We start from the raw sequence: 16,185 nt of genomic DNA, 5'->3' as shown, positions 1-16,185 counted from the left end.
AGGACAAATCTAATTCTTTCCAGATGTAACGTCTCCATCATCTCTGTTGCCCACATTTTGGTTGTGGGGGATAATGTTCCCTTCCAAAATTTCAATATGATTTTTTTCCCAATTATCAAACAGTAATCAAAGAAATTTCTTTGATTTACTGTAAGTGATAGATGTAAATCCGGAATTCCAAATATTATTAGCTTTGGGTTAGGGTCCAATTTAACTTTGATGACTTCAGAAATAACTTTAAAAATTTCTGTCCAGTAATAATTCAATTTAGGACATGTAACGAAACTATGTATTAAATTTGCCTCTGCTTTCTTGCACTTATCACAAATAGCGGAGAGATTCGGAAAAATACTATTTAATTTAGTTTTCGAATAATGTAACCTATATAATACTTTAAATTGTATCAGTATATGTCTGGCGTTTAATGAACACCGGTGTATTCGTTGAATATCTGATTCTACACGGTTGCTCCGAAAGAGGATTTTATTTATTTTTTAATTAGGTTGAAGACCTCAGTAGCTCGATCATCATGTATTGGTCATCTATAATTGTCCTTCAGAAGGTGATTGCAGTACAGATGATGTGTTGAAGATACTCCCAAAATGGAACCGTGAAAGATAAGCAGTATAGGTCCTGGCCATGATGACGTGTAATGTCGAATGTCGTGCGGATTTTGAGGCTTCCCAACTCAGTCTCTCCCGAGACTGCAAGCTCCTTGATGTTAAAGTCCACAGGCTGTGGTTGGAGCATCGATCCCAGGCAAGGAATCAGCTCCGATGGTAAGTCCACGCCCCACGGTGGGGCTCAAAGTCTGTCCAGAACAAGGCCTCCAACTCCACGATGTTAGGCCGCAGAGCAACCGGAGATACCATCGGGAAAACAAACGATTGCAAAAAGGTTTCCCCCGACACCCCCCCCCCCCCCCCACCGCCTTCCCCCCCACATAAAACAAACCAGAGAACATTAACACATACTTTTTAAACACACTAAAAATAACAAAGAAAAGATGAAAAGGTCATACTGTAGGCGAGGCTGCCATTCAAGCGCCACCTGGTGGATTCTTGTAGATACAAGACAAGAATGTTCAATTGTCATATGTGCTGACAACATGGGCAATGAAATTCTTACTTGATGCTTTACAACAGACCTGTAAACACAATACACATAGACAAACATACAAGAAACAAATAAATCAATGAACTAGTGTGTACTCGTGTAAAAAAACCTTAGCACAACCAAAACCAGTCCATAGTCCATAACAACAGTTTCTTCCCAGCTGTTAGCCAACTGAACGGTTTTCTCACCAACCAGAGAGCAGCCCTCATCCTGAAAATTGGGATGTCGTAAAGGTAATGCTACGGTTGTTATGGGAGATTTCAACATGCAGGTAGACTGGGAAAATCAGGTTGGTACTGGACCCCAAGAAAGGGAGTTTGTGGAGTGCCTTTGTGATGGATTCTTAGAGCAGCTTGTACTGGAGCCTATCAGGGAGAAGGCAATTCTGGATTTAGTGTTGTGTAATGAACCAGATTTAATGAGGGAACTTGAGGTTAAGGAGCCATTAAGAGGTAGTGACCATAATATGGTAAATTTTAATCTACAATTTGAGAGGGAGACGGGTAAATCGGAGGTGTCCATGTTACAGTTGAACAAAGGGGACTATGGAGCCATGAGGGAGGAGCTGGCCATAGCTGAGTGGAAAGATACCCTAATAGGGATGACTGTGGAACAACAATAGCAGGTATTTCTGGGAATAATACAGAAGGTGCAGGATCAGTTCATTCCAAAGAGGAAGAAAGATTCCAACGGGAGTAAGGGGTGACCGTGGCTGACAAGGGACGTCCAGGACAGTATAAAAATAAAAGAGAAGTATAACGTAGCAAAGATGAGCAGGAAGCAAGTGGATTAGGTAATGTTTAAAGAGCAACAGAAAATAACTAAAAAGGCAATACGGGAATAAAAGATGAGGTACAAAGGTAAGCTAGCCAAGAATATAAAGGATTGTAAAAGCTTATTTAGTAGGTATGTGAAGCGGAAAAATATAGTTAAGACCAAAGTTGGACCCTTGATGACTGAAAAAGGTGAATTTATTATGGGAAACAAGGAAATGGCAGATGAGTCGAACAGGTACTTTGGATCTGTCTTCACGAAGGAGGACATAAACAATCTTCCTGATGTACTAGTGGCCAGAGGATCTGGGGTGACGGAGGAACTGAAGGAAATTCACATTAGGCAGGAAATGATGTTGGATAGACTGATGGGACTGAACGCTGATAAATCCCCAGGGCCTGATGGTCTGCATCCCAGGGTACTTAAGGAAGTGGCTCTAAAAATCGTGGACACATTGGTGTTCATTTTCCAATGTTCTATAGATTCAGGATCAGTTCCTGTGGATTGGAGGTTAGCTAATTTTATCCCACTTTTTAAGAAAGGCAGGAGAGAGAAAACAGGGAATTATAGACCAGTTATCCTGACATCGGTGGTGGGGAAGATGCTGGGGTCAATCATAAAAGATGAAATAGCGGCACACTTGGATAGCAGTAGCAGGATTGGTCCGAGTCAGCATGGATTTACGAAGGGGAAATCATGCTTGATTAATCTTCTGGAATTTTTTGAGGATGTAACTAGGAAACTGGACAAGGGAGAGCCAGTGAATGTAGTGTACATGGACTCTCAGAAAGCATTTGATAAGGTCCCACATAGATTAGTGGGCAAAATTAGGGCACATGGTATTGGGGGTAGAGTGCTGACATGGATAGAAAATTGGTTGGCAGACAGGAAACAAAGAGTAGGGAATAACGGGTCCCTTTCAGAATGGCAGGCAGTGACTAGTGGGGTACCGCAAGGCTCGGTGCTGGGACCACAGCTATTTACAATATACATCAATGATTTAGATGAATGGATTCAAAGTAACATTAGCAGATGACACAAGGCTGGGTGGCAGTGTCAACTGTGAGGAGGATGCTATGAGAATGCAGGGTGAGTGGGCAGATGCAAGGCAGATGCAGTTTAATGTGGATAAATGTGAGATTATCCACTTTGGTAGCAAAAATAGGGAGGCAGATTATTATCTAAATGGTGTCAAGTTGTGAAAAGGGGAAGTACAACAGGATCTGGGGCTCCTTTTTCATCAGTCAATGAAAGTAAGCATGCAGGTGCAGCAGGCAGTGAAGTAAGCGAATGGCATGTTGGCCTTCATAACAAGAGTGGTTGAGTATAGGAGCAAAGAGGTCCTTCTGCAGTTGTACAAGGCCCTAGTGACCACACCTGGAGTATTGTGTGCAGTTTTGGTCCCATAATTTGAGGAAGGACATTCTTGCTATTGAGGGAGTGCAGCGTAGGTTCACAAGGTTAATTCCCGGCATGGCGGGACTGTCATATGCTGAGAGAATGGAGCGCTGGGCTTGTATACTCTGGAATTTAGAAGGATGAGAGGGTATCTTATTGAAACATATAAGATTATTAAGGGTTTGGACATGCTAGGGGCAGGAAACATGTTCCCGATGTTGGGGGAGGCCAGAACCTGGGGCCACAGTTTAAGAATAAGGGGTAAGGCATTTAGAATGGCGATGAGGAAACACTTTTTCACACAGAGAGTTGTGAGTCTGTGGAATTCTCTGCCTCTGAGGGTGGTGGAGGCCGGTTCACTGAATACTTTCAAGAGAAAGCTTGATAGGGCTCTTAAAGATAGCGGAGTCAGGGGATATGGGGAGGAGGCAGGAATGGGGTACTGATTGTGGATGATCAGACATGATCACATTGAATGGCGGTGCTGGCTCGAAGGGTCGAATGGCCTACTCCTGCACCTATTGTCTATTGTCTATTGTCGTCTACCTCCTCGGAGACCTTTGAACTATCTTTAATCGGACTAAGTGTTATACCCTTTATTCTGTATCAGTAAGCTGTGGGATGGCTTGTTGTAATCATGTATAGTCTTTTCACTGACTGGATCACACTCAACAAAAAAGCTTTTCATTCTACCTCAGTGCATGTGACAAAAGTAAACAAGACTAAACTAATCTAAATTAATTAATCTGAAGAAGGGTCTCGACCTGAAACGCCACCCATCCTTTTTCTCCACAGATCTACTGTTCCAGTCTACGCATAAATTAATTCATAGTTGAGGTTAGTGTTATGTAGTGTTCAAGAGCCAAGTGGTTGCTGAGAATAAACTGTTCTTGGATGGAACATGATGGCTGGCAACAATGGAATACTTTGTTCTGGGTAGATTGTTGAGTTCTGAATATATCTGGCGTAATCATCCAGGCAAGTAGACAATATTTTATTCACACTCTTGTGCATTGCAGAAGGCACAAGGCTTTGGAGAAATCTAGAAGTGAGTCATTCAACATTGAAGATCCAGAAGCCAGTTTCTTCTGTTGTTGTCATAGGATGTGTGTGTTTGTCCGGTGAATATTTTGGTCAAAGGTTATGACCAACCCCACCTCTTCATTTCATAAGATCATAAGTAATAGGTGCAGAATTAGGTCATTTGGCCTAATTCTACTCCTCCATTTAATCTACTCCACCATTCAATCATGGCTGATCTATCTCTCCTTTCTAATCCCGTTCTCTTGCCTTCTCCCCAAAACCTCTGTTGCCTGTTCCTGATGAAATGTAAATGAACAAACCACTCTGCAATCACTGGAGGAAAAAATCATTCTCACAAAGAGAGGAGGAAGATTGATAATGAAGTAGTTGGATATGATTTTGCCGAGAGCACTGAACTCGTGCAATACATTCGAGGGGGCACTGCCCTGAAGAATGCTTACACTGAGAAACATCTGCGGTATAGAAGAGAGAGTAGTATGGAGAGTGCGCATTTGCACACTGAAAGTGTCAGGCACAGTATCACAGATGCATGGTCGGCCTTAAGCCAATAGGACCAATTGCTCCCAATGGGGCCCCGCGCTAGAATAAGCTACTCTTGCCTCGGGTGGAGGAGGGAGAGAGTGGTGGAGAGAGAGTAGAGGGATGGTGGGAGAAGAAGGGAGTTGACGGGGTGGGGGGTGTGAGGGGGAATGGAGAAGGGGGAGAGGGGGAGGTGGGCCGTTCCCTCATGGACCCGGGGCAGCGCTCCCGCCCTCCAGTTGCCATGCTTCAAGCACACACCGCAGCTCCACCCCTCTCTCTCCCTAGGGAGCCGTGGTGAACAATACAGGGAGGGCCGGGGGTTGGAGCAACGTTTACAAACATTGGCCTCAGCTCACACCCGTCCGCCCGGACCCCGGCATCCGCTCCTGCCGCCGGCCCCCTTCCTCCCTCCTCTCCTTCCCTACCCTCTCTCCCTTCCCTTCTTCCCTCCCTCTCTTACTCTCTCTCTTTTCCCTCCTCTCCTTCCTCCCTTCTCTCCTTCTTCCCTTCTCTCCTTCCCTCCCACACACACATAACGCACTAATTAACAATCACACATCACGCATGGACAACTAACACACACAGACAACTAACACACACACACAACTAAGTTAGGATGGGGTAGAAGCGTAAAGGGTAGGATGGGGTTGAAACCCAAAATTTCATGCCTGGACTAGTTTTTCGCCAATGGTTATTGGTTTTCCAGGATCTAGTTAATTAAATTACTTTTGTTTTCATTTCACAGTCACTAAAACAAGTGGTATTGTAACTATGTACTTTTCAGAGGTGATCTACACATTTTGTTTGTTACTTGTAGGCTTACATGTATGCAATTTTATATTAAAATGTAGCTTAGATCTGTTTGGTCCATTAACTCGCAGGCACTTTTTAAGCGCACATTTTGATTACTTTCCATTCTACCATAGAGATATAAAGTCTATAATAGATTTTATTTGTATTTCTATGATTCTACAGACCTTGGCTGGGAACCTGGGGCTCACCAAAATTGTTCCCAATTGGGCCCCGCACCTCCTAAAGGGATGAGCCACTAGCATAAAGATGTGGGGTGGAATGTAAGCAATGTAGAATGCTTAGAGGGAATGTAATGAAACTATGGAGAACCCACTTTAGAATTGAATTGAATTGAATCCTTTATTTGTCAATTCTAAAGTGGGTTCTCCATAGTTTCATTACATTTGCAAGATTAGTTCAAGTTCAAGTTCAAGTGAGTTTATTGTCATGTGTCCCTGTATAAGACAATGACATTCTTGCTTTGCTTAAGCACACAGAAAATAGTAGGCATTTACTACAAAACAGATAAATGTGTCCATATACCATGATATAAATATAAACACACATATATATAAGGAGGTGTGGGGCCCAATTGGGAACAATTTTGGTGAGCCCCAGGTTCCCAGCCAAGGTCTGTAGAATCATAGAAATACAAATAAGGGTGAAAAGACGATTTGAGACCAGAAGTGAAGGTGATAAATTATGGTGGATGTGGTCAAGGCCCTGACAACGACGGTGGAGTGAGAAAAAAGTAAGACCCATCAAAGGCACTGGTATTGAAGACAAAAGTAAAGTCAGAACAGATGCGATGGAGGCAGGGAAATAGGGACGGCTAAATAAGTCAACATCATGTGTTTCTAATTATCACGCTTTTTATAGGAATGCTTCCAAATTATTTAATGTGGTTCAAAATTTATGTAAGGAGTTCATCTTTACACCAGTGTATATTCTACCTTCAGAGACAGCACAGAATTTTCCCAAATTGATGCTACTTACTTACTTACTTTTTATTACAGACTCAAGATAAAAGACAAGACATTACATAGAATAAATTGCATAAAAAAGCACAATAAATTACTTACAAAAGCACAGTTAATTACATGCAAATGCACAATACATGGTTTAAGATCAAGAATATTTAAAAAAATCAGTGTCCTACAAGGAGACAACTGTACCAATGTCTCTGCAGCTGGGATTGGTAGCGTGTAGTGCTAAACCTTATGTTTGATATGGCCATTCAGTCATGTGTGTATATATTTATATCATGGTATATGGACACATTTATCTGTTTTGTAGTAAATGCCTACTATTTTCTGTGTGCAAGAATTTCATTGTCCTATACAGGGACACATGACAATAAACTTACTTGAACTTGAACTTGAACTAATCTTGCAAATAAATTTATACATAAGATTTCTTAAGACAGTTTGTAAAGTATTGACTCCTGCAGCCACACACATTTCACTTGCACGACACCATCTAGGTCTCTTAAGTCATATTCTCATGGCATCATTATAAGCTACTTTAAGTCTTTGATACACTATTTGATTAGTGTATAAATGTAAATAATTTGGTGTACATATAGCTGCTGGTGTACATATGGTGTACATATAGCTGCTAAATTTGTATAAGATAATTATAAGCAGTTGAATAAGGGGTGGGAATTAATAAGCTTTGGCTTCTTCCTGCTCCTTTTCGGACACATACGATTTTATTTATTTATAGATATTGTTTATGACACTTTATAAATATTCTTGTTTTGTTTTTTGTATGCTGTTTCACACTTGCTTTTTTTTCATTTATTAAAACAATTCATTTTTTTTTTAAAGTCACTGTAAGCTTGCTTTTCTGTAGTTTTCGGTAGTACTCGACGTTTTTGCCAATCATTTCATATAATACAATGAAGAAGGTCTAAAATCAGCTCTGGTTGTCCTTGGATTCTATAACCCAGCAATGCATGGCATCAGGCTAGCTCACTCACTAAAATTCCCACTCCCAGTTGCTACCTTGTTAGAAAAGCTTGTGGAGATCCTTCCCACTCTCCCTGTCCACATTAGCACCATGTAAGTGTCCGTGTGGGCCTGTGACCACGTGGGTTTCCTCCAGGTGCTCCGCTTTCCTCCCACATCCCAAAGATGTGCTGGTGTGTAGGTTAATTGGCCTCTGTAAAACCGCCCCTTGAGTATACGTAGTGGATGCGAAAGTGGGATAACATAGAACTAGTGTGAATGGTGATCGATGGTTGGCATGGGCTCAGTGGGCCAAAGGGCCTGTTTCTATGTTGTATCTCTAAACTCTTTCTCTCCAAACCACATTTTACCAGTTTACTCTACCCTGTCTCACTACAAGCTGAGATGAGATAACTGAACACAACACTAATTAAAGTGACCAGATAACCATTCAAGAGCTCTTTAATTGAACAGCACAGCAAACAGTGACCCATCCCAGGCCCTCAGTATCGCTTAATAAAAACATCTAACAATCTTGTTTGTATCAACTTAACCAAAGCATACACTCAATTAATTTTAGTTGTAAAGGAAACTAATTATTTTAGGAAGGAATCAGAAATTGTCAATCGACAGTGATGCAGCAGTAGAGTTGCTGTTTTACAGTGCCAGAACCCTGGGTTCCATCCTGACTGTGGGTGCTATCTGTATGGAGTTTGTATGTTCTCCCCCTGACCACTTGGGTTTTCACCGGGTGCTCCAATTTCCTCCCACACTCAAAAGACGTACAGGTTTTGTAGGTTAATTGGTTTTGGTAAAATTTTTAAATTGTCCGTAGTGTGTGTATGATGTTGGTAGGATAGTATTAGTGTACAGGGATCGCAGGTCAGCACGGACTTGGTAGGCCGAAAAGCCTTTTTCTCCGCTTTATCTCTAAACTAAACTAAACTAAAGTTTCTGCATCACAGTGCCAGATCCCCGGGTTCCACCCTGACTATGGTTGCTGTCTGTACAGAGTTTGTACATTCTCCCTGTGACCGCATGGGTTTTCTCTGGGTGCTCCAGTTTCTTCCTACATTCCAAAGACATGCAGGATTGCAGGTTAATTGGCTTTTGTAAATTTGTCCCTAGTGTCTAGGAAAGAACTAGTGTGTGGCTGATCGGTGCTAACTCGGTGGACTGAAGGACCTGTGTCCACACCGCATCTCTGAACTAAACTAAACTAAACAAGCTGAGACAATATCACAGATGGACAACTGATACAGACAGATAAATCGTTACCTAGTGGGAGAAATGGATGGGGCAAAGAGAAGAACGGGGCAATAAAAGGGGAGTGTGTGTTTACCAGAAATTGGAGAATTCAATGTTCATACTGTTGGGTTGTAAGCTACATTTAAGAGTTAGATGTGGCCCTTGTGGCTAAAGGGATCAGGGGGTATGGAGAGAAGGCAGGTACGGGATACTGAGTTGGATGATCAGCCATGATCATATTGAATGGCGGTGCAGGCTCGAAGGGCTGAATGACCTACTCCTGCACCTATTTTCTATGTTTCTATGTTACCTAAGCAAAATATGAGATGCTGTTCCTCCAGTACCTCTAGTTTGCGTGTTTGAGGATATAATTAAGGACACTTGACATATTTAGTAGCACAATGCACCCATTACTGATGTGGGCACTTAACCACTTACATCCCATGTGTGTACACAGGGAAATGTTTAACTCCATTGACATTTTCCATTAACCTCGATCAACGTCATCACCGGATGGATCAGGGTCTGTGAAAAATTCATGCAAATCAAAAACACTGCAAAGTGAAATAACTTTTTGATGAATGGTATGAATCAATTTGCTGTGATCAGAAATTAATTTCCACGCACTCAGTTCTACAAGGGAATACTGTAGTCATAAAGATCTCATATGATGTGGAACCAAGAGTGAGATGATTGAAAATTGTCATGTTCTTGTGAAAGAAGCAGATCGACAGATACTGTATTAGTTTTGGATGTTTGCAACAAAACAACACAGAGAAGGCTCGGACCATGGTATAAGCAAGCAAGCAAGTTTATTTATATAGCACACTAGAATAAGTGGGATATTCCACCTCTCCACCAATTCCAATATTAGTGGCCAGTGGGGGGGGGGGGGGGCTTTCTGGAGCGCTAGTATGGGTGTTGTGAGCTGAAGGGACTGGTTTCCAGAGGACTAGTATGGATATTGTGGGCCGAATGGATTCTTGGGCTGGCAGCTCAGACACTCAAGCCTGTTGTGCTGGCAGCTCACTCACTCATGGCTGGTGGGGTGGCAGTTGACTCATGGCTATTCCTTGAAATTCCATTTCAAGCAGGGTGCAAGTCCACCAAATTCAAGTGCCGTTTCATACCATTTCAAGCAGGGTGCAAGGCCACTAAAGACAGCGCGTCGTGCAGAGACTGACTGAGGCACTCAACACTTTTATAGTCCCTCCGGAAGGGGCGTGGCCTTCAGGAGAGAGAATCTCAACATTTTTTAAACATATTTAACTCTTATATTTTACATCGATGGGAAAAATCCTCTTGTCCTGCGCAGCGGAGGGGGACTGAGTAAGATGGCCAAAAATCATAGCCATAAGTATTATTTTTACTCATGTTTTATGTCTTTTAATTTATTGTTGTATTTCATATGTAATTTTTGCGCCTTATGTGAGCTGTTATGTTATGTTCTGTTATGTTGTCTGTTTATGATGTCTTGTTTATTCTTCTGTACAGCACTTTGGTCAACATTGGTTGTTTTAAAGTGCTTAACAAATAAAGTAGGATTGGATTGGATTGGATAAGTGGCAGCGTTTTTTCTAAAATTAATATACAAAACAACAGGAAGTGGTCAAGATCAATATAGATTTCAGCAACAAGACAATTCAAAGCAAAGATCGCTATAGGATCTTTGATTCAAAGTGCTTTACACAAGACATTAAACAGCAATCAAACAATTAAAGATAGTCATTAAAAAGAATAGAAAATAAAAACAAGCTAAATTAGAATAAGACAAGCATAAAATACAAGAATAAAAATTACAGTGCAGTGTTAGAAATGAATAATTATTTAATTTAATTAAAATTAAAAGTAATTAAAAGCAGCGTCAAACAGAAAAGTCTTCAGCCCCGGTTTAGGAGCGGACCTGCATTTTTCTGGAAGTTAGTTCCATATATGTGGTGCATAAAAACTCAACGCTGCTTCTCCATGTTTAGTTCTGACTCTGGGGACCTCAGATGTCTGGATGGTTCATAATGTAGCAGAACATCAGAAATGTATTTTGGCCCTAGACCATTCAGTGCATTGTAAACCAACAGTAATATTTTGAAATCATGTATTTGATCGACTGGAAGCCAGTGCTAAAGGAAATGAGTTTATCAAGAGTCAGGAGTGTTTAATTGTCATATGTACTGATGCTGATCAATGCAATTCTTACTTGCAGCGACAGTAAATGGCAGTGTAGCTGCAAGTATGTGCTGCTAGGGGCGGCACAGTGGCGCAGCGGTAGAGTTGTTCCCTTACAGCGCCAGAGCCCTGGGTTCAATCCTGACTCCATACGAACATACAGAGTTTGTACGTTCTCCCTGTGACCGCGTTGGATTTCTCCGGGTGCTCCAGTGTCCTCCCACTATCCAAAGACATACAGGTCTGTAGGTTAATTGGCTTCAATGAAAATTGTAAATTGTCCCTAGTGTGTACTACAAAAAAACTGGAGTAACTCAGCGGATCAGGCAGCATCATGGAGAAAAGGAATAGGTGACATTTCAGGTTGAGACCCTTCTTCCTCAGTCTTTAGCCATTTCAACTAATTTCAAGGACTAAGAACATTGGACACCCTTGGTGTTGCACCAGGAACGTGCCCACCAGAAGTAGTTGCAACACGAGCTCCTATATTTTCATGCAGACACAAAACAAGCATTTAATTTCAATGCACAAAATTACTTCTGCGCAGTAAAACTCTGACGATTGAGCAGTGTCAATTCCATTAATCGCTCCTCAGGCACTGAAGCAGCCCATGCCTATACATAGGAACTTTCAGGCTGGAGTTACTTAATTGGCAAGCAACATAAACCGCATGCAATTGCTGGGCTGTGATCTTCATAGATATCCTAACCTCATCACAAAGGCAAAATACCACAGAGGCTGGAAATATGGTAAAATTATGGAAATACTCAGCAGATCATAGAAACATAGAAACATAGAAAATAGGTGCAGGAGATCAGGATAGCATCTGAGAAGAGAGAAACAGAAGTAACATTTTTTGGGCGGGACAGTGGCGCAGCTGGTAGAGCTGCTGCCTCTCAACGACAAGACCTGGGTTTGATCCTGACTACGGGATCACCCTTGGGATCATTATGATACAGATTGTTTTCTTGAAACGCAAATACCCAACCCCCCACCAAACCCTCTCTCTCCCCATCTCCCACCTTGGAATGCAGGGGTCATCTATATCCACACACACACATGTTTCTGTGTAAGTATGGAGGTATGTATACATGTATGTATGTATGCATGTGTATGTATGTATATTGATAATGTGTTTAACACATTGGAGTAATTTTTCCTCTCATAGTTTGTTGCAATTTGTTACAAGTAATTCTTGCAGGCAAAACCATTCACGACTACATACCACACCACGGAAGGTTGGAGGGACTAGTCCACAGTAGACAGGAACAAAACAGCTACACAATAAAGCCTATCAAGGGGGAAATAAAGGAAGAATTAAAATTCAATCCGAAAAACTATTTTTATGCAACATGTTCGTCAGTATTTCAAGATAAGTGACAATAAAAACATCCAATTTAATGTGTGACTGGATATTGTCCTCATTAAATGTTTTAATAATGTTAAATATTTTTCAACTAAAAACCAAGAAAACAACCAATAAGGGCATCCAGAACAAGATTAAACCCTGAGGAATAAACAAAATGAACAATAATCTGTCAGGATAGAAATGGTATGTTGCAGGCGCGGAGCCAGGGAGTCAGGACACTTAATGTAATGTCCCCCCCTCACTAATGTCGCCGCTGCAATAAATGCAGGGGAGGGAGGGGCACATCGACTGAGGGAACGGGAGGAGGGATCGAGGGGCGGGGGGAGTGAAGGGGAGGAGTGTCGAAGAGGATGGAGTGAGGGAGAGGGGTACAGAGCGAGGGGAGAGGGTTACGGAGCGAGCAGATGGGTACAGAGCAGTGGGAGGGTAGATGGAGTGAAGGGAAAGGAACAGAACAAGGGAGGTGGATCCAGGGAAAGGTACGGAGTGAAAGGAGGGGGAGTTGGATCGAGGGGGGGGGGTAAGATCGAAGGGACGGCAGATCGAGCTGAGGGAAAGACGTATCAAGAGGGAGAAAAACTGATCGAGGCAGACGATGGAACATGGAGACAATGAGAGGGGGAGATGGATAGTGAAGAGGCGAGATGGGTGGAAGGGCGGGCCGATGGATTGAGGAGAGATCGTGATGGATTGAGAGGGGAAGTGATTGATTGAGAGGCGAGGGGAGGGATGATGGATGGAGAAAGAGGGAGAGATAGATCGAGGGCAGTGAGAGATGCATCAAGAAAGGGATGGGTGGAGGGTGATGGGAATGTGACCAGGGTGGTAGGAGGCTAAAGCGAGGTGACAATTAGCCATGGGGGAGGTGTGGAATGGTGGGCAGACAGGAGAGATAGTGAGAGCGAGCAGGGAGATGGATGACAGCAAACAGAGGAAGTTTGGTTTAATTTATAATTGTCATGTTCACCGAGGAACAGTGAAAAGCTTTTGTTGCTATCTTGACATAGAAATGACTATACATGATTACCATCAAGCTGTCCACAGTGTACAGGTAAAGGATAAAGGTTACAACATTTAATGCAAGATGAAGTCCGATAAAGTCCAATTACAGATAGTGAGCATCAGCAGTGATGGAATAGAGATACGGAGCAAGTTTGGGGGAGAGTGGGAAGTGGGACAGGGAGTAAGTAGTATGGTTTTTATTTCATCGAATCCTGTTGCAAGCACAGACAATGTCAGATTGGATTAAAGTAATTACATGTTAAAATCTTTATTGTGATTATTGGTTCTGACACGATGCAAGAATACGCCACTGCCCCAGAAATGAATCCTCAGCGAAAGACAACATCTTCAGGAGACACTAGAGACCGTAGATGCTGGAATCCGTAGGAGAGCTTCTGGGGAAACTCACTTGGTCAGGCAGCATCTGTGGAGGGAAATTGTCTGACAATGTTTCAGATCCAGACTCTTCATCTTGATGGATCTGTCTGAATAAGGGTCCAACCCAAAAAACATTGCCTGTCCATTTCCCTCTACAGATGCTGCCTGATCCAATGGGATCCTCAGCAGCTCTCTTCTTTCATACAAAGACATCCTCAGAGTTGGGTGAGACAGTTACCCAATAATGTACAACAATGTAAATCAGAACTCAGGAAATATTTCCCCAAGTAAAATCCCTGAAACTATCTTACCATATGTCGAAGGAGACACAACAGATTGTTACCTGAATAAGTTCCTCATTTGAACTGAAGTCGGAGACTAGGACGTTTTGTCCGTCAGATGCCCGGGTCATGGAAATAAACAGCCTCCCGCAGGCAAGCTCGTACGCATTCTCATGAAGATTCTCCACCAGACCCTTCTTTACAATTTGGAGAGGACTAAATAGTGGATTCATCGGTCCAAGAAACCATCTTCTTGACTGTTTAGCAGCCAGACTAAGGGTCTGATAGAAACGATCTAGCATGGGATCAAAAACAGACATGAGACCCATGGATAACACTAAACTATCAGAAAAGTGGTATCAGTCCGATTCAACAATGCATTTGGATATTTCCATCATACCAATTTACCATTTGAAATGAACCAAGTAAAATGGTTCAATGTGTAGGAAGGAACTGCAGATGCTGGTTTACACCGAAGATAGACACAAAATGCAGGAGTAACTCAGTGGGACAGGTAGCATCTCTGGAGAGAAGGAATGAGTGATGTTTTAGGTCGAGACCCTTCTTCACGCTGAGAGTCAGGAGAGGGAGACTAGAGATATGGAAAGGTAAGGTGTGAAAATTACAGATCAAAGCAGACGGTGATCAAGGGAATGTAGAATGGTTCATTGTTAGCTAAGGAGAAGGTGACAACGAGGCATACAATCAGAAAAATCAGGGGAACAGTGATACTGTTTGTAGAACTAGAGTGGGGGAGTGATGGAGGGAGGGAAAGCAAGGGTTACTTGAAGTTAGAGAAATCAGTAGTCAAGCCGCTGGGTTGTAAACTGCTCAAGCGAAATATGAAGTGCTGTTCCTCCAATTTGCATTGGGCCTCACTATGACAGTGGAGGAGGCTCCACATCATGAATAAATGAATGATAACAAAGGCTGGAGAAGCTGAACGTCTGTTCAAAAACATATGGACAGGAAAGGTTTAGAGGGTTAGAGGGATTCAGGCCAATTTTGGTAACTGGGAACTCAGGTAGGTAACTGGGTCGGCCTGGGTGAGTTGGCAAAAGGGCCTGTTTCCGTGTTCAATGACACTACAGTTCATGATCAACTAATGTTAGAGTGGTGAAGATGACATGTGGTACACTCGTCTTCATCGGATTAGGCATTGAGCATATAGGTTAGAAAGTCATGTTCCAACTATCAAACTTTGATGGGACTGCATTTGGAATATTGTGTGCCGTTCTGGTTGCCCCATTATAAGAAGGAACTGGAAGCTTTGGAAAGGGTGCAGAAGAGGTTTACCAGAATGCTGGCCTGGATTAGGTGGCATTAACTGCAAAGAGAGGTTGGACAAACTTGGATTGTTTTCTCTGGAGCATCAGAGGTTGGAAGGAGACCTGATAGAAATATAGAAAGTTAGGAGAGGCATAGATAGGATACACAATCAAGAACCCAGAATGGTAATGTCAAAGACTAGAGAGCATAGGTTTAAGGTCAAAGTGGGAAAGTTTAAATGAGATATGCAGGACATACGTTTAATATACTGTGTGTCTGGAATACGCTGTCAGGGGTAGTGATGGAAGGAGATATGATAGCACTATTTAAGAGGCATTTAGATAGGCACATGGATATGCAGGGAGTAGAGGGATATGGATCACATGCGAGCAGAGATTTGTTTAACCCGGCATCATGTTCAGCATGGCAGTGCCTGTCCCTGTGATGTACTGCTCTGTGACTCTCTGTTCCTGGATATAGAATTTTGGTTATGTACACATCACACCTCTATGCATCAAGAAGCACTATGGCAAGAATCAATTCATCAAGAAGCAATTCAAGCATCATTTTAGTTTACCTGCTGCTTGAATTGCAGAATATTAGTGGAAGCCAAACACACACATGCAGACACACCCACACGCGCACACACATGCACGTATGCACACACACACACACACACACACACACACATGCACACTTGCTCTCTCCAAGTCCAAGATGTGTTTTGATCATGTGGTCAGAAAGGCATGCAGTACTCCAAATATTGTCCAACAGCAATTATCTATAGCAGCCGTACGATGTCGAATTCAGTTTTTTGGTTCCACCAGCTTTATGCTTATTATCTGCTCTTCTCCATGACGTGTAAACAATCCTAACTGCC

General features: G+C 42.4%; 1 protein-coding gene across 1 annotated transcript in view; it reads right to left on the bottom strand.

Moving 5' to 3' along the window:
• LOC116986918 overlaps positions 1-16,185 on the bottom strand; it is a 38,249-nt gene that overhangs the window by 15,937 nt on the left and 6,127 nt on the right. The window contains exons 2-3 of the mRNA XM_033042719.1: positions 14,099-14,331; positions 12,232-12,297 (exon numbers count right to left, since the gene is read on the bottom strand). Of these exons, the coding sequence (XP_032898610.1) occupies positions 12,232-12,297; positions 14,099-14,331 (299 nt within the window). The remainder of the gene's footprint in view (positions 1-12,231; positions 12,298-14,098; positions 14,332-16,185) is intronic.

Source organism: Amblyraja radiata, chromosome 24 (genome assembly GCF_010909765.2).
Source record: "Amblyraja radiata isolate CabotCenter1 chromosome 24, sAmbRad1.1.pri, whole genome shotgun sequence".
NCBI classification, from domain to species: Eukaryota; Metazoa; Chordata; class Chondrichthyes; order Rajiformes; family Rajidae; genus Amblyraja; species Amblyraja radiata.
This window is presented reverse-complemented; position numbering and strand designations above follow the sequence as displayed.